At 44.5% G+C, this 27,036-nt stretch overlaps 1 protein-coding gene across 2 annotated transcripts in view; it reads right to left on the bottom strand.

Moving 5' to 3' along the window:
- Positions 1-598: 598 nt before the first annotated feature.
- Positions 599-27,036, bottom strand: part of LOC102571755 (brain-specific homeobox/POU domain protein 3) — a 63,644-nt gene continuing 37,206 nt past the window's right edge. The window contains exons 2-5 of one of the 2 annotated variants that reach the window (XM_059733112.1): positions 9,493-9,544; positions 7,944-8,021; positions 3,671-3,773; positions 599-2,894 (exon numbers count right to left, since the gene is read on the bottom strand). In XM_059733112.1, coding sequence (XP_059589095.1) covers positions 1,989-2,894; positions 3,671-3,757 — 993 coding nt within the window. In that variant the 5' untranslated portion in view covers positions 3,758-3,773; positions 7,944-8,021; positions 9,493-9,544 and the 3' untranslated portion in view covers positions 599-1,988. Of the gene's footprint in view, positions 2,895-3,670; positions 3,929-7,943; positions 8,022-9,492; positions 9,545-27,036 lie in introns of those variants that run through there. The other variant, XM_006261430.4, reaches the window with a different exon arrangement.

Consider the following 27,036-nt stretch of genomic DNA (forward strand, 5'->3'; position numbering starts at 1 on the left):
ATGCTTGGTCTGGCTGGTAACGTGTTAGCCAGAGGGCAATCTAAGTTGTGCATCCTGTAGGCTTTTTGATATGGTGAAACTGCCTTTTTTTCCTCCGAGAAGCAGGATCAGAGGAAGACAGTGTGTATCGTAGGAAGAGGGTGGAGGTGCTGCATGGATTTCTGAGGAACAATTAAACCTTGTGTAGCTACATGCACGTAGATTCGTTTGTTCAGTTTTAAACGGTTTGCGTAGGGGTTTCTTCTGTCATTATCACAGCGCAAGCGATTAAAGAAATATCGTGGCTCCGAATGCGACTGTGAATCAAAGAGAAGGCAACTTGGGTTATTAAAGAACAAGCTGTTGACTTGGGAAATGTAAAAATCAATTGTACTAAGACCCCCGCCCACCCCCCCCACACACACACCCACCCACCCACCCACCCACCCACACACACACACACACACACACTTGCTTTCTAAAGGAGCTACCTTGCAGCAAACAGTTTGAAATATTTGAGCGAAACACCCAATTTAAGAGACTGCTTAAAAGGGGATATTTCTGTTTGAAGATGGTTCCCTCCATTTACCCTCTATTAAGTCCACAAGGAAGGAATGGGTGAGGTAAAACGTGCATGGTTTATTTGAAATTCTGTAGCATACAGAGACACAAAATTTCATTCAGCACACACACAACGAAATTAAATTATCATTAAAAAAGGAAACAGAGGCAAATTTCTCTATTAAATATGCAAAGCAAAAATTATTCTTGCCTTAGAAAGTGCAGAGTTAAATATTTGCAAAATAATAAGTTATTTACTAATAACTTTTGATAACCATAGTGAATTTTTAAGTTACATATAAGTTAGACCTTTCAAAAAAATAAAACTTTCCCCTGGGTCGATGCATCCTGGAATAGAACACGCGCACACAAACTACTCAATTGTGCAGTAGAGAGAAACTCATAAGCCAAATCCACGAACTTTTTACCGTGAAAAGAAAATTGCCCAGATACACCACTGCTTTCCTCATTTCAAGGGGAAACTTCATAAATATGAGATTTAATGATTTGATTGTCGAAGCGTATTTTTACAGTGAAATTATAATGGATATTAAATTTTGAAGTGAAACAAAATCAAAATAAATCCCCAATTTTCCAAACAAACCATGAATCTATGAGCGTGCTATTTTTTCTCTTTTTTCTTTTCTTTTTTTTTCTTTTTTCCTATTTTTTCAGCTGATGAGGTAGAAACAGAACAGTTATTGCAAAAATGCGATGGATTTGTTGCTAGATTAGTCAGAAGCCAACGAAAACCATGCGTGTGTGTGTGTGTGGTGTGTGTGTGGTGGGGGAAGCCCTTCAAGTGAATGCTTGTTTAAATAAAGAGAGTTTGACATGAATGACGTGCTATACAGCAAAGAAACCCGATAGAACAGAACTTTCCAACATCTGTGCAGTGATATCTCAAGAACATATTTACACTCGTAAATGGAAAAGAAAAAAGAAAAAGAGAGGAAGAGAATGTGGATATGAAACCGAGAGGAATAAACATGTATCTTTTTTCAAGTTTCATTGATTTTTTTTCTCCTCTTACATTTTGTAATAGTCAGTGGAAGAGGGATTAATAAGGGGAGCGGGGGTCAAAGTCTTCTCTCAAACAAAGGCTCGAGACCTGACTTTTTCACTCACCAGGACTATTGTACAGTTGTCTAAGTTTCTCCTGTGTGTTGCTGTTTGCTCTTTTTTTTCTTTAAAAAGCGAAGTCTTTATTAGCCATGGTAGCATGATCAGTTCCTTTCTTCGCAAAGACAATCGCGGACTCGAGAAGAGGGAGAAGTTATCAGTTCTTGGTGGTCCCCCCCCCCCCGTTTTTTTGTTTTGTTTTTTTAAGAAGTAAACTACAGGAAAACGTGAACTGCCTGGTTTCTGCTGCGGGAGCTGGGAAAGGGAGGCAGGAGGTCTGATCTGGAGGTGATGCTGTTTGTTCTTCTCTCCCCTCCCGCCCCTTCTCAGTAGGTGGCAGAAAATTTCATCCTTTTCTGCTTCTGTCTTTGATTGCAAAACCAGACCCGCACCACGTTCTTCTTCAAGTCTAACTTCTCCGCAATGGCTGCGATTTTCTCCGAAGAGGGCCTGGGCTGAACAGCAAAATAGGCTTCCAGCGACCTCTTCTCTGGGGCAGCTATGGAGGTGCGCTTGCGTTTCTTGTCCCCACCCGTGTAGATCTCAGGCTTGGTCATTTTCTCCCTCTGCGCCCGCTCCGCCTCCTCCAGCCAAGCCTCCAGGATGGGCTTCAGGGCCACCATGTTGTTATGGGACAAGGTGAGGGACTCGAACCTGCAGATGGTACTTTGACTCAGGCAGCCCACGCCTGGGATCTTCAGGTTCGCCAAGGCGGAGCCCACGTCCGCCTGGGTCACTCCCAGTTTGATCCTTCTCTGCTTGAACCGCTCTGCAAAGGACTCCAGTTCCCTGGGGTCTGTCTCTGTCTCGGGTCCTGAGATGACAGCGTGGGAGGCCAACCCGTGCGGGTGAGCCATGTTCATAGACTGAGAGTGATGGGCCATGTGGTTGATGGCGGACATGTGGGAATGCGGATGGGAGGGCGTGGAGCCCACATCAGGTCCAGGGACACCCCCGAGAGGGATGGCAGAGTTGAGGTGGTCCAGGAGCTCCCCTTCCAAGCCCTGCGAGGGCTGGTGGTGGTGATGGTGAGGATGGTGGGTGGTCAGGACCGAAGGGTGGTGCAGGTGAACAGAGGAGGAGGTAGGAGTGCATGAGACGCTGCTCATGGTGTGGTAAGTGGCATCTGGCTTGAAAGGATGGGTTTTCTGAGATACTATATCCACGGCTGCCAGGGCTTCAGCCCCTCTCAGCAAAGTCTCATCGAAGCCCGCAAAGATATTGCCTTGGATCTGGAGGAACAAACAAACAAACAAGAGCAGTAGGATAGCCGCCATCGTCCCGGCGCTGCCTGGGGCAGGCGAGGGCGCAGGCTCTCAGGTGCGGAAGGGGAGCAGGGGGCGGGAGTCGGGAACAATTGCTGGCGAGCCCCCACTTCCTCACCAGCGAGCGAGCTCCAGAAGCAGAGATTTGTAGCTTGTGCTCCCCAAACTATACCTACACCCATTAAAGGAGCAACTGAATCGAGCTCACTTGCAAAACCACGGCCAGGTAAGAGGGGGAAACAGTTTCTTTCTCATTGCAAACCCGTGCCAAAGAACTAGTCGCCTTATTTCCTAACCCACCATCTTTCCCAGCCAGCTGTCTGCCCCCCCCCCTATACACACTCCTTTCCTTCAGAGGACCGATATACCTTGTAGGGGAAAATAAATGAGTAGGACTCGAACTGCCTGACAAATTCATCACCTGTCTAGACCGGGAGGTTCTGATGAATTGAATTTGTCTGTTAAAAAAAGCAATTTTTTTAACTCAAAAAAGAAGAAGAAATTCTGAGGAGACAGCCAGATCTCCAGTTCAGAGAGATCTCTAACCTCCCCCCAAGTCAGTCCGCGGAAACAGCCCGCCTGCTGTCAAGGACTTCTGTAGCTTTCATTCTTTAGCCGAAGCAAAGAGAAAGGCAGGTAGCAGGAGATGCCCCATGAAGCAAACTCCCCGGAGGAGGCTGTTGGCGGCGGGTGAGAAAGCGGCTCATCCCAGAGTGTCTTGCTGGGATGTTGGGCTGGCTTACCTGCGGGGCTGGCAGGCAGGCTCTCCGGATGGCCTCTGAGCTGGTGTGCAGGTGGGTATATTTCGGCTCATGCAGGATGGGATGCATGCTGAAAGGCTGCTTGCTGTTCATAGACATCATGATGACAGAGGCAGAGAGAAAACGAGAGGGAGAGAAGCAGTGGCACCAGGTTGCCACTGTTGCATGAGCAGGTGGGATCTGTTGAGCTTTGCTCTTTGGGTCTGTTGTTATTGTCTGACTTCTGATCACAGTATCAATGGCATTATAGACCTACCCTGACCCTCCCCCAGCACCTCCGATTGGAGGGTTTAGTGGCAGGCTCCTCCCCCTCGTCCCACCGCTCCCCTAACAAGGGGAGTAGCAGGCTGTGATCTCACTGGCAGCAAAGCTACAGCCTTCCCCACCCCTCTGCCTCTCCCCATCGCTCTCACAACAGAAGGCAGTCAGGTGGCTTAGAGTGAATTTTGATCCCATTGTGCAGTGGAACAGTTACAGTGCCCCGGAGTGCAAGCCAAGTGACTCCTAAACTTGAGAGCAAATGGGGAGGAGGAGGGGGCATAAAACTAACCCAGTGTCCAACAGCCCCTCCCCTGACCGTGAAACACTGCTGGCAATTCAGTTAAAGCGAGCTTAATTTCCTGGATCCCCAAGAAAAGCTGGTTATAAGCATCTAGTTAGATTAAACACAAAATTACTGATGTGAGCGTGTGCAATGAGTCGCAATAAAACAATCCTGGGAGGTTCTTCATAACAATTACTAATCAAATCCTTGGAAATTCAGAATATCTGAAAATAGGTGAATAGTAAAAATAAAATGGATTTGTGGCTAAAAACAAATTTTATTTAGTGTATTTCTTGGGGGGTTGTGCATTTCTCAGGATGAACCAAATCGATTCAGTGACTTGTTACTACTCACAGGACCCAGCTGAAGAGAAGTAAGCATATAATGCAGTGTTTGAAGGGCTCAGTATTCTTTGTAAGACAGAATCTGTCGCAACCAAAATATATTGCTGGGTTTTTTTCACTAAAAAAGGAAAAGGGTGCTATCATGTTTTCTAAAATCAAGGCTTTCAAAAAACCCAGATGAGATCAGTCACAAAAGCAGGGAGGAATATGAATAAGAACTTTCTCTCGGTTTCAGAATATGAGGAATAATGATTACAACACAGATCCATGACTGATACTGACTGCATTCAGCCTTCTTTTAATGTGTGATGGACTGTAATGAAAAATATAGTGCTGAATGGTTAGCTTCATAAAATAACTAGTGGTAGTTTAAACACATACACATGGTGAACATTTTTTATTGTATGATATATGCTTTTTTAAAGACAAATTGTTTCTTAAAGAGAATTTTGCAAAATTCACCTTTATCAAAAAGTATTACGAGTTATGTTTGGTCTTTTAATTAGAAATAAAAAATGGAAATAGTATTCTTGACCTTTGTCTTCATGTTGTCCATAAAAACCTGCACTAGAACAGCTAAAATGAAAAATCCCCACAAAATATTAATTTTGGTTGAAAAAAATGTCTCAACAGCACTTTTACCTACTCAAATAAATGTAACTGAAATACATTAATATTGGTTATTTATTTGTAACCTGTTCTTCTGAAGTGAGTAGTGTGGTATCATAAGGCTCATCATGGTTATCTATTTATCTATTGATCTAGGCAGCTAAAATGTACATGGAAATAATGCTCTTGGGTCTGATCTGGACTGGGAAGTTAGCAAACCCAAGCCTTGCTCAGCCCACATTAAATATTCTCAGTCCTTCATGGAAGCAGGTATGTTTTGACAGAGAACAGAGATACTGCACTCAGTTGTCACTCAGGTTAAGCAGGGATGTTGTGAGTGCTTGGGAAGGATAGATTATACTGATACAGGTGCTTCCCTAGTGCTTGCTCCATACCAGAAATACAGGGTGAGCCAGTGTAGGATAAAAAATGCTTAGCCTTGCTCAGAAAAAATACAACTGCAGCAGGACAGTGTGTCTTCTTACAACAGTGGAAGCATACAATACATTTCACAGGAGTGTTTGTGGCATCTAGAGCTGTGGTGCAAACAAGTCATTAGTATTGCTGGGCTTCTGCTGGCCACCTACCAACACAGCACCACCTAACATCATGATGGTGGATGAGTTCAAAGAAAATTCAGAAGGCAGAATGCCATCAGATGGATCCCATCAAAACTAAAGTGTTCCTCAGAGGCCTCCCATGTCAGTGCTGCACCAGCTTGGTTCCTCATCTAGCCACAGCAGAAGCAAGAGAGGGCTGAATAGAAAAGATTAGAGCTGGAAAAATGGGTGCATTAAAAATCTGCTTTAAAAACTGAAGGGAGGAAAAGCAGAGTGGAGGGAGGCAGCTAGAGAGGGAAGTTCAAAAGGAAAAACTGAACACAACTTAATTGGCTGGAACAGCACCAAACCCAAACCGGAGATGGTCTCAGGGCATGAACACATGCACATACTGGGGAAGTCCAAATTCAGACCCCTAAACTACCCTGAGACCTTAGTGATACAATCCAGTCTCCAGCCACTGGATTGTTCTTGGCCAATAAAGAGTGCAGTGAATCAATAAAATATATCTATCTAGCCTATCATAGCTTGTGTATCCATAGGGATTGTATCTGAGGAAAGACTAACCATAAATCCTGGCTCCAGCCCTATGACTCTGGAACATCCTTGACAGAAAAACTCTGCCAGGCTGGAGCACAAAGACAGAAATTGTGGGCTTTGGGAATGCACTGTCCCTTGTGGCCAGGAGCCTTTGGGAAGTATCTGTAGCAAGAGAGCAGTGGACAACAGGGACAGGGCAGGGCATGGGAGAACTGTAGGATCAGTTGTGGCAGTTCCCACAGCATCCGTAGGATGGAAGGGAGCACCTGAAGTATTGCTTAAATGATCCCTGTCATTGTGCTACTGCAGACTGCAGAGAGTCTCCATTTTGCAGCCTCAGAGGGAAGGATCCTTCTCCCTTATTCATGCATCTGCTTTGTGCCTTGCCTGACTTAGCCATTCAGATTGGGCATTGACTTTAGGATCCATCCTAAATAAAACTGCTAACTAACAGTGTTTGATCCAGGCCTACTTGTTTGAGTATTATGCATTTGTATAGGACAGATGGGACTATTGTCATACCCTGCAAACATGGCTACTCCATGTCCATGAACACACAGAGCCTGTGGGAACTGAGAACTCTTTCCCCCCCTGTGTTTCACTAGCACAACTGTCTGAGTCATTCTTGTATCCACTGCTTGCAAAGAGATTGCAGCATTGGGTGATGAGCAAAGGAAAGTCACTGGCAAGAGGTTTGTGCTGCGTTCCCTTTTACATCAGAGACTCCTGGAGAATGACTGCAAGGGGGAATTCTCACTGCCTGGAGTTCTGCAGTGTGGTCAGGAACTCTCTTTCTTACAGGGCTAATAGCTTGTGAAATGATTAACTCTTTGTTACCTGCTATTGCTAGCTTGTTTGTTTTGTCTCGAGGATCTGTGGGATACCCCTTTTCCCATCTTCCCTTCTCTATCCTTCTTCTCTGCATGTCAGCAATTCCATCCCCAGCCAGGGATGCTGGATATAAGGATCCTGAACCCTGGATCTAACCAACTTGGAGACTCTGACTTTGTGGCTTGCCACTGTTGTTGTCATGAGTTGAACCAAAACTCTGCATCTGAATATGCCCATATGTAGGGGAAGTCACAGTTCAGATTCAGACGTGAATTACACAGTGTGGACCAAGTGTAATGAGGTGAGGCTTCCACATAACCACAGACCTACATGTTGGTTGGACTAGCAGTAGTATCAGAATAGGATGAGAGCCTGTCTCTCTGCAGTGGCTCCGCATGCTCCCTCAGCAGGGTCCCCAGCTGCTTGGGTGTTGGGAAGCATAGGGCCTGATCTTAGTGCGCCAGGAGACAAAAAGTTACTGACAAACTTATTAGGAAACAAGAAAATACATTTTTTTTCTGTTGTGTTGCCCCTTCCCGTGTGGTAAACACTGATTTCACATATAAAAAACATACACACAGAGATACCTACATGTAGATGTTTACATCTAAATATACACAGACATGTAAATGTGCACACAAACATACAGACACATACATAAAGCACACGTATACAAATACATACATACAAACATGCAAAACACATAAATGCATACACACACATATACAAGTACATACATGTATGCAAACACATATACAAATACATACTTTGTCACAACATGAACAATTGTGTACACACAAACACAGCAACACATAAATGCTCCTCACCTCCAGTGATTCCAGTAGAACTAAAATCTACAGGCATGGTTTTCTTCACTTTGATTCCAGTTGTGTGGGCTAACATCACTGAGCATATCATCAATGGTGACATGAAAGAAAGTTGGCAGAATTAGACACAAAATCAGGAACCATCACACGTCTAGGAACATTTTTATTACACTTAACTCCTGACACATTGTTTCTGTGGGTCCTAAAAAACAATAAATATCAGTTTTGTTTTAATTTCTAAACTGTGCTCAGAGACTGAATCACAGGCATTAAGCAGGAGTCTCCAGATTCTTCTGATCAGAAGGATGTTCAGGCACTGAGACTCACAATACAGATTATTGTTGTACATCCAGTTAGCAGCAAAGGCCAGAAACACTTCCAGCCACCTTTGGTTGGTGGACTGTGAGTCCCACCCCTAACCCTGATAATCCATAGCTCTAAGATGCTTGTCACCATCCTGTCCTCTCCCTGTGGTGGAGGGAGAAGACACAGAAACATGACTTGCCTTCCCTTCAGCAGTTAGGACTCAACAGATTCATTGGGCAAGAAGGGGCCAGCCCTATACTGGGAAAGATTTACCTATTTTATGGTGTTTATTGTCTCCATTCCACTACTTCTGCATCATGCAGTACAGCTCTCTACTGCAGGCTAGGATCATTGCTAGAGTCAGATACCTCTAGTACTGGGTTGATCTCAAATGGCCCTGGGTGAAGAGTATAGTGTTCTTCTCATGTCTAAATTTGGAGTCACTAGTATGATCTCTGTCCCAGCACAGTTCATAATCATCAGCTGTGGCTCAAATGATATTAGTAGATGCACTGGACTGCTGCAAGGAAACTCTGAGGCAAGACCCCCTTTGCAGGTATCACAGGCACAGCTTCTGGCAAAAAAGTGAGTGCTGCTGAAGTTCTAGATGGCACCAACTGGGGAAATTCATGTTGATGTGGAGCCTTCCCTGTCATTCCTCGGTCATTTCTGTGAAGAGATTCCCACTCCGGCAAAGACCTTTGTAGCTTTGCTGGAGCACCACGGAGAACTACCGAGCAGTGCCAGGACAGTACTAGCATCTTTGACTATATTTGAATTGAAGGGATTAACATTTCTGCACAGATTAGGTGCATTCATATCTGCATATAAAAATACTAATCTACACTGTATCTTCCATAAATACCTGGCAACAATGTGGCAGACCCCAAACTACACATAGGAGAACATGTTCTGTTGTTGAATGATTTCTTTAGAAAGAGAGGGGCAGCTTTTTGGACTTGTTTGCAAAAACAATCAAATAGGAAACCAGGTTCACTGAGACATTTTGGCTACTTTGAAGCACATTCCATACTGCAAAACTGGCATAAACCCATTTTACATTGACAATTGAACTGGTTATTGTAATCAACTTATGTGTTTCTCCTTTCCTGTCCCTTGTAATACCACAATTTCTCTTTCAAAATAAGCATAATCTTTCTTATTGCTGATCTCTACTCATATTGAAGACAGTGAAGATTTTAAATTGATTTTCAGATGCGTACATCTTTGGATGTAAGCTTACCTTGTGGTTCTGCCATGTTAAGGTTTATCCTGCTGGGCTCAGAAATGATGTGCTGTAACATCCAAAAGATTAAAAATATAGAATCACAGAACCATAGAAATTAAGCTTGGAAGGGACCTCAAGGGGTTATCTAGTCTAGCCCCCTGCTCAAAGCAGGACCACCCCCAACTATATCATCCCAACCAAGGCTTTGTCTAGCCAGGTCTTGAAAACCTCCAAGGATGGAGATTCCACAACCTCTCCAGGTAGCAACAAGGATGCAACCATAACATTTAAAGAAAAGCACACTGTGATTGAGTCAAAATCAGCTAGAAGAGCAGGTACACTATGGACATAACACACGAAAGCCATCCAGTTTGCTAGAGGTTTGGCAGATCCCTCTGACAAAGATAGATATCTTAAAACTAAGATATGCAAAAATATGCAGCAGCATAAGTTCAGGGGTCCATGGAAAGAAAATAATGGTGGTGGTGGTGGTACTTCTGCTGGGATTGAATAAAATATGAGTAAAGAACCTCACAATCTGATGACTCAGAAATGCAGTGACTTCTGGGGTAGAGTCTAATATCCTGGTAGCTAACCAATATACACTACAACATCAGAGGGACAAGGAAGCTTTAGTAAAGAATACTAAGAAAAATGCTTAAAATTCAGAGCTAGTGGATTTTTCATGCTGCGGTTGCGTCTTTGGCCTAAGAATTTTGTCAAAGTAATACCTTGTTGTGGTTTCCCATGGGAGGATATATCAGTGATAGGGGTCAGATTTAATCCTATTTAAAAGGATGCTCATCTTTCCCTGAATTCACTAGCAACAAACAGCAGTAGGCAGTTTCCTTATTTAGAAATCCCCACATCTGCCACTCCAGTGAGCTGTGTACCCAAGAATCCCTGTCTCTCTGCCTCTTCCAAGGGTCACATTAAAAGTTCTCTCTCTTGCCTTTCTATCAGAAGGATCCTATCAGGCAAAGGAGCTTAGCTATGACTGTCATGTGGTCTCAGGGTGGTTGCCTCCAAATTCTACCTATTTTTACTACATAAAAGGCTTGATTGTTCCTTCTGTTGAGCCTGAAAAAAGAATCCTTGGTACCCTCATTGGCTTGAATAATATCTGCAATTGTCTTTAGACATGATACATATGTGCTGGCAGCCATTGGCCTCTTTCAGCATAATACCAACATAGAGTAGTCAGGATCTTTACTCTCCAAGTCTTAGGGACAGTACCCAAATGAAGTAAAGTACATAGCACACGTTTCATTTCCTTCAACAGATGAAGCACTGAGCCACCTCTGTTGAGATCTGAACCTGAGACTCCAGGAAGTTTCAAGATCAAGGCCTTGTCATGTCAGTGGGGCAAAGAAGTCATAAATGGGGCAGAAATGAATCCTGCGAACATATCTCATGATGTCTTAGAACTGGCATAGGTGGTCTATGGAGGCTCTTCTACTAGCACCTATCATGGTGGGGGCAGGGGGGGGTGATGTCTGCATAGCCAGGGAGCCCTATGCTCCAGATAATCTCTGTTTCCTATGAACCATATACCCAGGGCTGCACCTACCCATGGTTAAGAAACTGGCCAATAGCAGGATTTCTAGAGCTCAAGGGATTTGGGGGTTTTGTTTGTTTTCAGTCCAAACTGACCAAAGCAAAAATGTTCAGAATGTCACTTTCACTGAACAGCTGTCCGGAATTCAAAGACGTGTAGAACCGAGGGTTTCTATTAGGGCTGTGTGAAGCTTCAGGTGGTGATTCGATTTGGAGGAGATACAGCCTGATTCCGTGGCTGAATCTCTAAATCTGAATCAAATCAGGGGACCAATAAAAAGCTCCGAATCAATTCAAAGCTCTCCGACTCTTCAGCACCCAGTGAGTCACGGCTTTTTTTTGCAAAATGCCAGGAGCTGGGGCAGGCAGGGCAGCCATTGCAGGGGCTGGGAGAATGGGCAGGGGATGGGCCTGGGTGATTTGGAGATTCAGCAGCAGCCAAATCTTCAAATTAAATTCGGCCAAATTGATTCAGGACAGTGATTCAAATCATCGAATCGAATCACTGTCTCCTGAATCAGCCAAATTTGAATCCAAAGCAAATACTAGCCACTTTGCACAGGCCTAGTTTCTATGCTTTTGGCTCATGGATTGGGGAGGGGGGGAGTTTGGAGGGCTAGGCATTGCTGGCTGACCAGGAGTTGGGAAACAAGGAAGCACTGGATCTTGAGCTAGACCTGTTCACCTTATGCATCCGCTCCAAAGCCATAGAGCCTAGAATAGCTGGAGCCCCAGCCCTAAGGCACTTCACTTGGTATAGCTGCCCGGAGTTGCAGACCACAGAAGCACTGGGTCCCCAAAGCCAAGGTAATCCACCAGGAATTAGGGCAGTATCTGCAGGAACCCAGCCTTTGCTGTCAGCAAAAAATGAGATCCAAGATATTTCAGACAAAGCGGGGTAGGTTCATCAGATCTCCATTTTCTATGGGAAAAAGCAACTAATCAGGACACTTGTAACCAGCTCTACATGGCAGGTACTGAACACAGGGGACATCGGAGTGGTTTAAAAGGCTTGCCTGAGTGCAGGAGCACAGGTGCTGAAGATCAAACCATAAGCCTTTCAGAGTTGATGCACTAAACTTAGCCTGATTCAGCTCTCAGTTACAGCAGTGTAACTAAGGAGCTTCTCCATCTAAGTCAATGGAGTTACCTTTGATTAAAATTAGTGTGAGGTCAGAAGTGCCCCATAACTAAAGCTAAAGTGACCCTGATGCAGCTCTATTGAATACATTGGAATTACAGCTGGACTGAATTAAGCCTAAATTCTTTGTATTGTATCACCCATAGTCTTGCTAACATAAATCAAGTCCCATCTTAAAAACAATGTGTTTTCAAAATGATCAGGTGAGGGGGTAAGGGGAACAGAAGCTTCCACTGTCGATGAGGTCCGTCTTTATCAATCTGACTATCACTGCATATTTTAATACAAAAAATCTAACCTTCTAGGTGTAGGAGATAAGACTATCCATGCAGACAAATGATTCAAGCCAGCTTGTAAAAATCCTTATTAAAACCCCACTGCACCTAATCAAGAAAGATAGCTTTTAATTTAAAAAGTGTAACCATTCATCCAAGTTTATAGAGAGATTGCTGCAATCCCTGAGATGTGCCAGCCAGCAATATATGGAGGGCCCCTTCTGGAGGGGGAGAATTTTTCTTTTCCCTTGGTGTTTGCTGGCAAGGAACATCTAGGTCTGTTTTAAATGGGCAACTTTGTGAGTTTCCTGAATGTGGTTTCTTCCATTAGAAAATGGGAATCTTTTAACAGCTCACCCAGGCAGCAAAATTCCCCCACTCCATCTACTACATTAGGAGCCCAGAGTCCATGCCGATCCAACTCAGTGGAGAAGAAGAGAGCAAGAGAAAAGAAAATACAGATGGGGCAAAGTGTATGTCTACTTTTTAATACTAAATTATTTACAGTAAGTAAAATCGTGTGTGTCAATTGTGAAAAGAGTCCAATTTGTTTGATTTACATTGCAGGGGGGTGCCCTAGGGTAGGGGGTGTTTAACTATCTCCTCTAATGTAATTGCCTATGGCGGCCTGTTAAATATTTGATAGGCTGCCTGTGCAAAGTAAGGAAGACTCGTCTGATATGCTCATGCAACCCTTTCAGTGTATCAAGTATATCTACTCATGCAGCCAAAGAGTACCTAAGACCTTCCTATTGTATAACTTACACTAGGAACTCTCATGTCAAGCTCATATAGGTGGCACAAGGGCTTGTTTTAGCCCACTTCTGGAAAGTTAGGGCATGCCTGATTTCAATGGGCAAGTGTTTTCCACTGGGGGATATGGTCTAGTCCCTGCTGCTGGTATTTTTCCATTACAAACTCAGATTTATCACCCCATTCCCCTGCACGTGAAAAAAATGAGGCAAAGTCCTTTAAAAAGTACCACCTGGAATACTTTGTCCAGTTCTTGACACCACTGTTCAAGAAAGCAATAGGCAAATTGAAATGAGTCCAGCAGAGAGCAATAAAAAGTGTTAGCTGTCTAACAGTCTATGGACATGTTATGAGATTAGGTTGGAAAAATTGGGATTATTTAATCTGGAGAAGGGAAAACTAAAGAGGGATTTTAAAACAGTCTTTAAATCCCTGAAGGGTAGATATCAAGAGGCTGGTGATAAACTAGTTTCTCTGGCTGCAGGGGACAGGACAAGTGGTAATGGTCTTATATTGCAATAAGGGAAATTTTGGTTGCATTTTAGGAAGAACTTTCTACTTATGAGGGTGGTAAAACATTGGAATAGATTACCTAGAGAGGCTGTGGAATCTCTATCCTTGGAAGTTTTTAAGAGCAGATTAGACAGACACTTGACTAAAATGGTTTAGACAGAGATGATCCTGCCATGACCTCCTGCGGTCCCACTCCAGCCACGTTTTTCTATAATTCTAAAATGCTATAAATGTATCTGACTTCAGCACAAGTTTTATCAGAGCAAGGAAGTAAGAATGACAGAGCTTAGCACCTGTCACTGTATAACCCTGAGTTCAATGAAGAAGGAAACAAAGAGGCATTGTCTTTGGGCAGCAAAATACTCTCTTCTCTCCTTGTCCTGTAATCCTTTGGGGCCTTATCCTGGCGTGTGAAGTGACTGGCTGAGGAGTGCAGCCGGTGAACTGCAGCTGTTGAGGAAAAGATCCTTTGCTGCCATCCAGATTGGTTCTCATTGTCATCTGTTGGGCGATTGAGATGAAGCACACATATAATGTAATCAAATGCCTCCATGCACTCTGGCTCAGCCCTTCCAGACCAGACCTTTGTAATGGGACCTGAGGTTTCCTCACAAGGGCACTTCAGCAAGTGAAACAAGCTTGGATGGAAGGAGCTGCAGTGAGTTTCCATCGTCAGAATATGCTGCACAAGTTATGGCACATAGCATCATCTGCTGTGGCACTTGCAAACACAAGGAATCCTTCAGAGCAAGTGACCCATCAACCTCAGACATAAATGATAGGTCTTCTACTGTGTTGATTTTAGGAGGCACCACCAGCATCAACTGTGACACACTGTAGAAACAAGAGCTCTGGTAAGAATTGCCCACATTCTACAATCACCTTACTCTTAACCTCATGCTTGATGTAGTACTACCTAGAAGCCTTGTCTGAGATCAAGGCCCCATGTGCTAGTCATTGTATAAATACAAGGTGAGTGACAGCCCTTGCTCAAAGAACTTACAAGCTAACTATCCATGGCAGACCACAGGTGGGGAGTAAAAGGATTAATACTTTCATTTTACAGATAGAGAATGAGTTCTAGATTTGCCCAATATCCCATAAGCAGCTGTCCCCTGTAGGACAGACCAGTGGGGACAGACCAATGCTGAAATAATTCAAAGGGGAAAGTTCAGGAAATTACACTATTTAGTTCAATGGGTTAAAGAAGGAAGGAGACAAATGAAACTGAATGTGTATTAATGAGTTCTGCCCTATTAGACTCAGGAGCCCTTCTTCAATAATGCACAAAAACAGCAGAACCTATGCACTAACAGCACAGCTAATGGTTTGGGAAGGAAATCTGAGCCTCTTGTTTCAGTCAGTTTTCTTGGAGTACAACCAAACACAACCCAATGTCGTGAATACATATTGGCAGGAAAAGGGTTAACTCGGTTTAGATGTTTGTAGTGAAAACTCTTCCTCTGAGAATCAAGAGAGAAGAGGAGATCAGGTTCAGGTTTGAGTCTATGACACAGCAGTTGAGACAACAGTAGACCTTGACTCAAACATTTTTGGGGTTGCTCACCTTCAATCAAGATGTCCCAGTCTCGAGTTGTTTGAGAACAAGAGGTTCTAAGGGCTGTGTGGGCTCTGCCTGCTAGGATTTTGCTATATGTCTGAGTACTTTGGGCACTAATTACATTAGCTAGGAATTCCTAGAGGGCAGGAAATATCACATAACCAGGACTTGGGTGGTAAATATTTAACAAGGGGAACACCCTTTCTCCTCTCTCCTCTTCTCATACATATAAAACTGCTGCATCTATTTCAGGCAATACTCTGCTCCTTCCCCTTTCTTATTCTTTGGATTCCCTCAGGTCCAGCATTAGAAAGAAAAACAAGTCCCTCTGGAAATGACAGAGCAAGGCTGTGTGACATTGGGAATCATGCACATTGAGAAAACCTTGTGGAAAGGCAACAGCCAAGCCTGCAGGGACATGGAGGAGTCTCAATGTAAGTAAAAGAGTAAGTCCTTTGGGTGGGGGTATAGGTCAGGGAAGGATATGAAGAAATCTGAAACAGCCACATCCAGCCATTTGCTTTGTGATTTGGCCAATAGAAAATTGTAATGCTGCAAGGTTGTATGCTAACATGATCCTAAGAAAGATGGGAGGTGTCATGACATCAGCCCAGATGAGCCCTGGAAGGAGGGAATAATTTGAGGGAATAATTTCTACTCATCCACCTTTCCCAAGTGCAAATGCAGACTGTTGCTTGGACTGGCTGATGTCACAAATGGGAGGTGCAACCCACTTGTGAGTTATAGTTTGAAGGTCCAGGGAAATCCAGGGGGTGATTTAACTGGCTAGTGAAAATAAAGAGCCATGGAGTGGCAGCAACAGTGGGGAGTTGGAAGAAGGGAGTCAGGCATGGCATTCTATACAAAGGGGGCACTGGAGGAGCCGTCTAGATAATGGAAGAATATTTTGTTCCCAGAATATGGAACTGAAGGGAGGGGCTTGTTGTTTCCTTGCTTGTTTTGGGAACATTTGTCCTAACAATCCCATGTCATTCTCACAATGAAGCCATGCAACCGGAGCACCAGCCATCACCCTTGGCACCCTCAATAGCATAACAAAATGCATCCCACTTCAGAGCACACAAGCCTGCTGCTTTTCAGTCTTTCTGCTGCTCTCTATCCCTCTCTCCTTCTCACTCTCTGCAAGCTTCACCCATTTTCTCTCTTACAGAAACTATATCTATATTTATCCCCATATCTTCCTCTATGCCATTATTCTGATAGCCCAAATTTCCAGTTATCTCTACTCCAAATTTAAATGATTGCTTCCCCCATCTCTCATCCCCCAACCCACCTTTCCGAGAGATGATGTCACAGATGACCTATATTATCCTTCCTCCTTAATGGCTGGCGCCTGAGCTATTAGATCCCAGCTGCTCAGCTCTGATTGGCTGACAGCCAGTCCTGACCTCACAAGTAACCACTGCATGCTGTAAATGGCCACTCAACAGGAGAAGGGGAAACTCCGGCACTAAAAATAATACTTAGAGGAAAGGACGAAGAAAGGAAGGAGATGATTGACTCTTACTCCTGATCAGGGGACGTTTCCAGGGAAAAGAGGCAAGGGAGTCATAAAATAATTAACAACATTAACCAAATTAAAGACTGTGCATTGTTATTCATAGAATCATAGGGCTGGAAGGGACCCCAAAGGATCATTGGGTCCAGCCCCCTGCATGAGCAGGAAAGACATCTGGGGTCAGACGACCCCAGCCAGGTGACCGTCCAGTCTTCTCTTGAAGACCTCTAGGGTAGATGATTGCACCACCTCTGGGGGAAGCTTGTTCCATAGTCTGGACACCCTAGTTGTAAAGAAGTTTTTCCTAATGTTCAGCCTGAAACTATCTTCCAGGAGTTTGTGGTCATTGTTTCTAGTTTTCCCCCAGGGCGCCCCCAGTTGTTCACCGAGTCCCTGATGTACGCCTCTGATATAGCGGTAAGCCACAATCAGGTCCCCTCTCAGGCTTCTTTTCTTTGGGCTGAAGAGTCTGAGATCCCTCAGCCTCTCCTCATATGGCTTGCCATGCAAGTCCCTGATCATATGGGTGGCCCTTCTCTGGACTCTCTCAAGCTTTAGTACATGCTTGTTGAAGTGTGGTGCCCAGAACTAGATGCAATACTCCAGCTGCAGCCACACCAAATGTTGAATGAAGTGGGAGAATCACTTCTTTGGATTTACTGGAGACGCATGATGCATGCCAGAGTTTTATTGGCCTGAGTGGCTACTGCATCACATTGCCGGCTCAGATTCATCCTGGGGTCTACTGTTACCCCCAGATCCCTTTCATTTGCAGTGCTGGTCAGGTTAGGAATGCCGGCCTGTAGGTGTGCTGGGGGTTCTTCCTTCCCAGATGCAGCACTTTGCATTTCTCCATGTTGAACCTCATCTGGTTCCATTCTGCCCAACATGCCAGCCTGTCTAGGTCTGCTTGTATCTGGAGCCTATCTGCGGGTGTGTCCACACAACCCCATATCTTGGTATTGTCAAGGAACTTGGCCAATGGGCATTTCACCCCCTCATCCAGGTCGTTGATGAAGATATTGAACAGCACCGGGCCAAGAACCGACGCCTGGGGTATGCTGCTGCCCACCTCTCACCAGGACAACACCGATCCATTCATTTGGACTCTCTGTGTCCTACCCTGCAACCAGTTTCACACCCACTTGATGGTCCTGCAGTTGAGCTCAATATCTTCCAGTTTTCTGATCAGTACCTTGTGGGATACCAGGTCAAAGGCTTTCTGGAGGTCAATGTATTTGATGTCAACTGCTTTTCACTCATCCAGGTGATGAGTCACCTGATCATAGAAAGAAGTGAGGTTGGGCAGACAAGACCTGCCCGCAATGAAGCCATGCTAGCTGTCCTTCAGTATCATGCCTTCTGCAAGTTTGTCATATATAGCCTCTTTGATGAATGTTTCTAGGATTTTCCCTGGAACAGTAGTTAAGCTAACTGACCTGTGGTTTCCCAAGTCTTCACACTTCCCTTTCTTGAAGATGGGCACAACATTGGCCCTCTTCCAGTCCTCTGGTACTTCTCCAGAGGCTCATGATTTTGAAAGACCTTTGCCAAAGGCTCTGCAATTACTTTGGCCAACTCTTGCAGCACTCTTGGGTGGAGTTCATCTGGTCCTGCTGATTTATATACGTCTAATTTCTTTAATTGATCATATACCAGTTCTATGGCAATGGTGGGAATGGTATCAATCCCATCCTGCTCATTCTGTGCCCTACTTGGCATGTTGTTCCCCTTGGTCTTGTGAAAGACCAAGGCAAAGTAGTCATTCAGGAGTTCTGTTTTTTCCTGAGTGGTAGTGACCAGGTATCCTGAGGCATTGAGCAGCAGCCACACATTCCCATTAGTTTTCCTTTTACTCCCTATGTAGCTAAAGAAGGACTTCTTGTTGCCTTGATTCTTGCACATAATTTTAGTTCAGTTTCTGCCTCAGCTTGCATAATCTGTTTTCTACAAGTGCGGGCCATTGTCAAGTAGTCTTCCTTAGAGGCTGTTCCAAGCTTCCATTGTTTGTACGCCTCTTTTTGTTTCTGTAGGAAAACTATAACTTCCATGCTTAGCCAGGAGGGTGTTTTGACCCTTCTGCTCTTTTTCTCCATAAGGGAATGGATTTTCTCTGAGCCTTAAGGACTGGATCCTTAAGGAACGGCCATTCTTCTCATGCTCCCTTTACCTGTGGTCCTTGATCTCTCAGGGCATTCTCTACTAGTGACCTGAGCTTGTTAAAATTTGTGTTTTTGAAGTCTAAGACTTCGAGCTTGGTATCTGTTTTGTCAGCCTTGCAACAGACCATGAACATAATGATTTCCTGGTCACTATTGCCTAGGCTGCCCTCTATGTTTAAGTTGGTCACCAGGCCATCCCCTTTGACTAGGACCAGGTCAAGAACTGCATTGTCTCTAGCTGGCCTGTGCACCTTCTGAGTCAAAAAAAGTTCTTCAGTGCTGGTCAGGAAAGATCGTGATCGATCCAAGATGGCCGAGCATTCCTCCCAGGAGATGCCTGGGTAGTTGAAGTCACCTGTGACAACCATGTCCTGCGCATGCGCGGCCTCCGTTAGTTCATGGGCAAATGCTAGATCAAGTTCCTCCCCGTGGTTAGGTGGCCTGCAGTATACACCTACAGTCAGGTCTCTCTTGCCGTGCCTCCCCCAGAGCTTGACCCAGAGGGTTTCAAGCTGTTCTTCTTTGGGGCCAACATTGGCCTATAGGGAGGTGTACTGCTCCTTCACATAGAGGGCAACACCCCCACCTCTCTTCCCTACCCAATCTCTTCTGTGAAGGACATAGCCCTTTATGGCTACGCTCCAGTCATGAGAGGAGTCCCATCAGGGCTCCATGATCCCTACTAGATCGTAGTGCCCAGTGGAAATCAGGAAGACTAGTTCCTCCTGCTTGTTCTCCATGCTTCTGGCATTAGTGTACAGGCACCTAAGTCCTTCTGCTGCGATCACTGGCCACCTGTTGCATTGAAGGGGAGATATTTTCTCAGCTCCCATATGAGTGGCTTGCTTGGTTTCATTGTTGAAGAAGCTTTCCTGTATATTGGTCCCCAGGTAGGCTCCAGTTAGCATTTCCCCAACCCCCTGTGATCTTCTCTGTCACACTTCCCACTAGGAGAAAGGAGAAGAGCAGAAAGTCCCATAGAAAACATCAGTAAGGTTCACAGGGTCCCTTTCCTTGGGATCTCTTGCTACTATATGGGAGATACTTATAATATTGATGCCAAGCTGCACCTGCTCTGTGCATGGGTGGAGCAAGGATTTACAAAAGGAAGTGGGGCAAGGTCTGGCAGGAGTTTCTGGGCTGTCAGGAGACAATGTGGAACTGGAGAGGAAGCAGGCACACAAAGGGTGAGAGGGACTCATCTGCTGCCACTGCTGCTGTCCCTGGCTGACCTAGGCATGGGGGGGAAATCCTAGACCTGCTGTGTAGCTCAGCTGTGTGGAGAGCCAGGCTCCACAGAGGACAACAGTGGCAGTGTGCAGGTTCACCCTTCTATGTGCTCTCTGTCCACTGCTACCCTGCAGGTGTCTCCTGCCCCTGGCCAGGAGCAGGTTCTAGAAGGAGGAACCTGTGCACTGCTGCCATTGTCCCCAGCCAAGCCTGGTACCCTGTGCAACTGCTTCTTGCACCCTGCTGCTGAATCTGGGCAGGAGTAGCTCTGGGGTTCCTCCTGCACCCAGGTCAGTTGGGGACAGCAGTTGCAGTGGGAGAAAAGGGGTGTGACTGCAATACTGTCCCCCAAGACGTACACCTGGCTCTGTGGGTAAAAAAGGAAGGTCATTCCCTAAGCCAGTATCTTACACCAATCCTAACATTACCTTAAAAAAGAAATATACATGGTTTTCATTGTAGAGCCAACTGATTTCTGTTTGGGCAGCTAGTTTCTGCTACCCTGATGCTCTCTAAAACCAATGCTTTATGTTACAGCCATGTGGCAGCTTTGGTCAGTCAAGAAAATAGCAGAGCTGCAAAGTCCTGTGACCCTTAGAGGTGCAGATCAGCAGGAAGCTGAAAGATGCCCTGGGTTTGCCTTTGGCACAGATGTGACTGATGTGGAATCCCAACAGTCTCCAGTGACCATAGTCACTTTAGTGCCCAAGGGAAGGGACTGCCAGCACTCTCCACATACACCTCCCTCCCAGGCAGCACTTATTCCTACCATGGTCATGCACATGGGCAACTGCTACTGCATTTGCTGCTGCCACCAGTTCCGCATTAGCAGTCTTGCTGAATCAGCATCACTCATTAGTTAGTAAGTGCCTCCCATCACCCACAAAATGCAAGTGACATGTCTGGAAATGTACCTCATACCAAGTACTGGACTGGAAGCAGCATGGAGGCTTGGGGACATATGGCAGCAATGTAATATCCCCTGCTGTTCCAATCCCGCTCTTCCAACTCCACTAATGTATCTCTATCCTGGCCTGTGATTCTTAGCCTATTGTCAACATGAGACCTTCTTAAGCAGCCAGTTGCTTTACCTTGTTTATATGATTATTCCATAGAATTCAATGGGACTAAAGCTCTGGGGGGTTATGTTCCAAGTTCTAGAGCTGAGATCGGTCTATAAGTATCTCTGAGAATGCTAAACACTTTACACTTCTTAAACTGGATTGGAATTTGAATCAAGAAATTTGAAGTCACATCAAGATAAGACCAGCTCCTGGCAATAGTTCCCATTTCATATTGATTCTATTTGTGTTTCCTTACAGTTTATTTAATGATGTTTTTACTGTACATTGCTCCAGTTAGAGTGTTAATTCTCTCCTGTTTTAGAAAGGCAGCCAGATGGAAAAGAAGAAAGAAAGAAGAGGTAGAGAATGGAGAAAGAGCAAGGGGTGGCGGGGAATAGGAAAAAAGAAAGTCTTGGTTTTCTGAGTAAGAAGCAAAATTAACTTGATTTCCGGTTGAATAATTCATGTTTGCCACGGGCCATGTATTCTTGAGCATGGGTGTCAAGTGTTTATTGAATATCTCTCTTGACAGGGCACTTGTGTGATATTCAGCCATCTCCAGTGTGTTAAAAAAAAACACAACAAATGTAAAAGGGAAAAAAAGTAAACGCCAAAATGACTGCTTCCTCTACCTCAGTTTGAGAATAATTGGTACAAATGAAGCCCCCTTCCTTTTAATAAAGAGTTGTCTTTCTCTGTCCCTCCCCCTATACTAGGAAATACAGCTGTGAAGGGTGGACGTGGCTGGGAGACTTACAATAACCAATTAAGATGCTATGTGCATCCACAGAAGTATGTTCATGGCCATTTCTAGGAATTTTGACAATGCTGCCACTCCTCCATCCTCCTAGGAAGGCAGATGATTAGTCTCCCAAAGCCCTGATCTTTGCCAAAGTACAGTTCCCTGAAGTCTTTAAACTAGTGATTATCTGAAAAAAAACCACTTTGCCTAGACACCCTAAACTTTGGGGAAATCCAGATCCAAAACTTCATCATGGATTAAGCCATGAATGCCCTCTATGAACTGCTAGTTAACATACTCAAGGTTATCCTAAAGTCCATATCTGCAGAACAGCTATCCTACCAGTCTTTCAGTACAGTCTGGAAGCTCTACTGGACTACCAGGTATAAAGATGAACCTTCCCCCACTCATCTCCATGCCTGTCCTGTAATATGTGTGTGTGAAACTTTCTCAAGCACGCATGCCTCAGTGCAGGAGGTCCATCAGCACCATCCCATAATCCCTTGTCCCTAATGTCTCGTCTGTCTGAACCCCAATTCCTGTCTCTACTGCCTATATAAGGAGTGACAGAGACAAGTCATCTGCAGATCAGTTCCTCGTGGAAAGCTCAGATGCATCTTAAAGTGATGCTTATGAAATAAGGAGGATATTGAGGATGGCTTTGGTATGGGCACAAGGTGCGATACAGATGGGGAAAGTAGCTCACATGGCTCAAGCTGGTTCAGGGTGCCCTAAGACTGACTGTTGTATTGAAGGCTGCACAAACAGGAGCCCAAGTATTAATGGGAGTGCTTCTTGCATTACATATCAGTAACACCTCTCCATCTGGCCATCAATGGTCTTGCCAAAGGAAGTTACATCCTATCCTCTCAGCCCTTCAGGGGGGAGTAACAGGGAAACCGTGGGAGCTTGACCTGAGGGCCCCCCACCCCCCACCTCATGACAAGGATAAAGCAGGAAATAGGCTGAGATGTAGTCAGGAGCAGAGCTTGTCAGCAAACATAATTTTGTTACCATAGAAAATTCTGAGGAAAATGAATCTCTTCCTAAAATTTTTACTGACATTTTCACATTTTCCTCAAAAACTTGCAAACCACTGGTGTTTCTGGTTTTCACCACATTGGAGTCTGGATTGGAGTTTGAACCAAGGAAAGGGTCTTTGACTAGGGAATATAGAAAGAGGTTGAATGTCAGGGGAAATGGCTTCTTGAGCTGAGCCTCCTAGTAGCACCTCAAAGTAAGGCTGGAAAAGAATCTCTGTGCTGCAGACTCAAATCCCATGGGGAATAAGGGGAGTCCCATCATAGTAGTAAGCATTAAAACTTATTGTGGGGAATAAATCCTTGAGCTAGTATGGTACCTGGTCATTCTACTTTCCTAATCCTAAACTGGTTTAATAATCAATTAATAGTTACAATAATCAATTAATAGCAGTGGCCTAAGAACAGCTGAGCTGGCTTCCCCTTCCCAGCTCTCCTCCCACAATCGAGATCTACTCTTCTGAGGGTTTCCTTTTTTTTTATGAAATTTTTTTGTGTTCCAAGCCAAATCAGCCAAATCAATTCCAAATCCATGAGTCAATCAAGAATCATAAATGGCCCTACTATCGGCAAACATCCTCCACCCCCACCTGGGGCTTCAGATGTCTCCAAATCATCTGGCAGGTATCCTACGTGCAGGCCCAAGCCCAGAGGCTTAGGGTTCGGATGTCTCCGAGTTTCACTTGCCCTCAGCCATATGGCCACAGGAGCAAGCTAGGGAGGAGTCTCTCCTAGTTCTTCTGAGAGCTTCTGCTGGATGGTGGGAGTGGAGAGGGATACTGTGTTGGTAGCATGAGGTCTGTATATGCGCCCCATGCTGGAGCCTACTCACTAAAAAAATTGTGTTAGCTATGATGCTGCAAAGGAACCATGGGCCAGCCATACATTTGACCCTTCTAACCTCATCATGGGGTCTTGAGTACTTTGCGCTTCCATTAATTTTGGTGGGAGAAGACTGCATCCACACTTTGCACTTAGTTTTTTGCTGGGGTACCACAAGTTTGCATCCTGTGACTCTGATAAGCATATCAAATAGCACCAGCTGGTGGAAACCGAACAAGCAAGAGAATGATGCCATAGAATTTAGAGATCAGACATAAGAATAGGGTACAGAAAAAAATTCATTGGAACTGGAGAGAGAGTCAAAAGACATAAGCGGGGAGGGACCTGTGTTGAGGTTGGCTGGATGTAGCACAAATTCTACATGAGACAATAAAGAGGAAGACAGACTGAGAATCTATCAGAGACAGATGGCCATTTTAAATGTCTCATAACTATCAGATATGTGTGTGGGGTGGGGGAGGAGGGGGTGGGATGTGGAGAGAGGAAGAGACAAGATTGCCAGATTCACATACAAACCAGTTCCAAGTTGGGAACCAGTCACTTTGCTAGTTTTGGAACTGACCCCTAACTGAACACTAACATCCATCTTTCTAAATGCCCCCTGAATAAAGAATTCTGGAGTTGAAATGAAGCATTCTCTTTGTTTTGGAGACGCTGAATGCCCAGCAAAATGAAGCTGGATTAATTTAAAGCCTGGTGTGAACAGAGCTAGTTGTGAACAGAGGGCAGCACTTGGCTTGTGCTCTAGAGCTAAATTTGTTTTCACCAATCTTGATACATTTCTAGTGCTTTTCTAGACAATCTGGGCACCCTCTGGTGGCCAAAAAAATACTTGGCCATATTTTACTATTTAAGTTTAGGGAGCCTAGATCCAGACTGAACCACGTCAGCAAGAATAGGTTTTCCCCAAAGTCAGACATACCACTGGGACACTGGGTTTGTGTTGGTTTCCAATATATTTTCTCAGACTTGAGAAGCCAACTTCTTCCATGGCAGAATCAGCATGACCCTCCCTGACCCAGTTACAGGGGTGGGAGAAGTAGGGAGTATATGGTCATAAGACTATTTTAGGGCCTGATTCAATGCCTGTTGAAATCAAAAAGTCTCTTTACTAGTTGATATTGGATCAGACCCTGTGGTTCCACAAACAGTCCAAAAAAGAGAAGGTGAGGAGGCCACATGGTAGTTTTATACCAGTGTCATGCACCTGAATTCAGAGTAAATGTGGAGTGAACATGCAACACACAATCCCACATTTGTGTAAGTCACTTCACTTGAGTCAAAGGAACACCTCAAAAAGTCAGTAGCAACCACATACTAGTATAAATTACACTAGGGTACCATATGTTTGTCCTTGGCTCTAGCCAGTTTCATGCCAGGGTAGCAATTTCCTTGATGCAAACAGGGTATTACCAGCTCCCCTGCCACCAATTGGTGATATGCTGTAATAGTGCTAACTGTGGGTAGCTCCCTCCAGAGAACTGACTGTTTGCTCATGACACCAGTACAACTTACACCAATGACATGTGTTGTTCTTGCACACCTGAGAGGCTACGAAACGGTCTAGCATGTCAAAGCATTTAACCCTACTGACACATGTTGAGAACAGGGGGATGATTCACCTAAGTGGCTCGCAAGTTCTCAGATGTTCTATTTCTAAAGCACCCCAATGAATATAATCAAATTCATCCATATTCTTCTCCCTCACTGAGTTCCTCATCCAAAAGGTAGAATACCCACATATACCTTTTTCTACCTGACTCTATTATTTCCACCCAAGCCTAAATCAATACTCAACTGTCAGTCATCTGTGGGATAGTCCATTGTGTTCTTGTGTGTCTTTTGAATGCCCTTTTACAGCCAGGAAGAAATGTAAACAAGTAACCCTTAGACTCACTTCCTGAAAATAGGTACACAGGTTTCTTGTTCTTTTTGCATAGAGAATGAGAACTTACAGATCTGCTGAATTTAGTTTGGCCCTACGTTCCCTTCCAAGTAAAAATGAGCCTGCACCTGAGATACTAGGCAAGAAAGGAGAAAAAAAAGTATCAAAAATACATTCTTCATCACTGCAGGTTCTTTAACAGTGGCCATCTGCACTTGAAATTCAATGGAACAAAAGATTGTCTACATTGTGGGGTTGATGCCACTAAAACTTTGTTGGCACATCCATGGTAACAGAGTCCTCTACTGGGTACAGAATGTATAGTATCAGGTAAGTACCATATTTATTCACATACAACACTCACCTTTTCCCCAAAATTAGCAATTAGAAACTGGGGTGCATGTCTTTAATGAGGAAACAGATTCTGAAGAGTTTGGTTAAAAGAAAAACCCACTTTTTCTTCATTCAGCCTTCCCAAAACAAGATGTATATCTTGAGGTGAGGGGTGGTATATGAATAAATACAGTACTGCCTTTATTTCACACATGAGGAAGCTGAAGCAACAGAGCAGTCAAGTGAGGCACCAAGGTCGCCTCACACCTCTGGAGTTAGACTTGCAGACCTGTATCTTAACTACTTGGCCATCCTTCCTTCTGTTAGCTCAGAGCTTAAGTAATATTTAGGCTTTCAAGTCATAACTTTGTAATAATGATTAATGCTTCAAGACAGCAATGAAGATGCTGTTATAGCATCAATCACATATTAGTGGGAGGCAAATCACATAGCCTTGGACACCTGCTTAACCCATAACCACACCTATGAAATAATTCCTTCCCCCAACATTATCTGAGATGGAGTTATTTCTGCTTTAGAATCCCCTTTTCATGGGCCAGAGAAAGAGTATTTTTCTGCGCTGCAGGGAAAGGATGAACAGAACAGCCCAGTCCATGGGATACCAGTTGTCTCTGTTTATTTCTCACTGTAGATGGGATTCCCTCCTGTAGAGGTCCCTATAGTTGATGAAATTCCTAAACAGGGGAACTTAAGTTGCCCCATTATAGTGGGAAGGGGCTGACTACTGAGCTCAGACCTTAATTCAAATTTCCCCAAAGTTGGTAGAGTTCTTAGACCTAAATCAAAACTCTGAATTCATCATTTTATGAGTGTGAGAGAAACTGTCAGAATTTTGTGGCACTACTGTTACTTCCTTCTCTCTCTGGGAAGAAAGATTCAAAAGGAACAGGTCAAAGTGGCAAACCCTGAGCAGGGCTAAT

Source organism: Alligator mississippiensis, chromosome 8, assembly GCF_030867095.1.
Source record: "Alligator mississippiensis isolate rAllMis1 chromosome 8, rAllMis1, whole genome shotgun sequence".
NCBI classification, from domain to species: domain Eukaryota; kingdom Metazoa; phylum Chordata; order Crocodylia; family Alligatoridae; genus Alligator; species Alligator mississippiensis.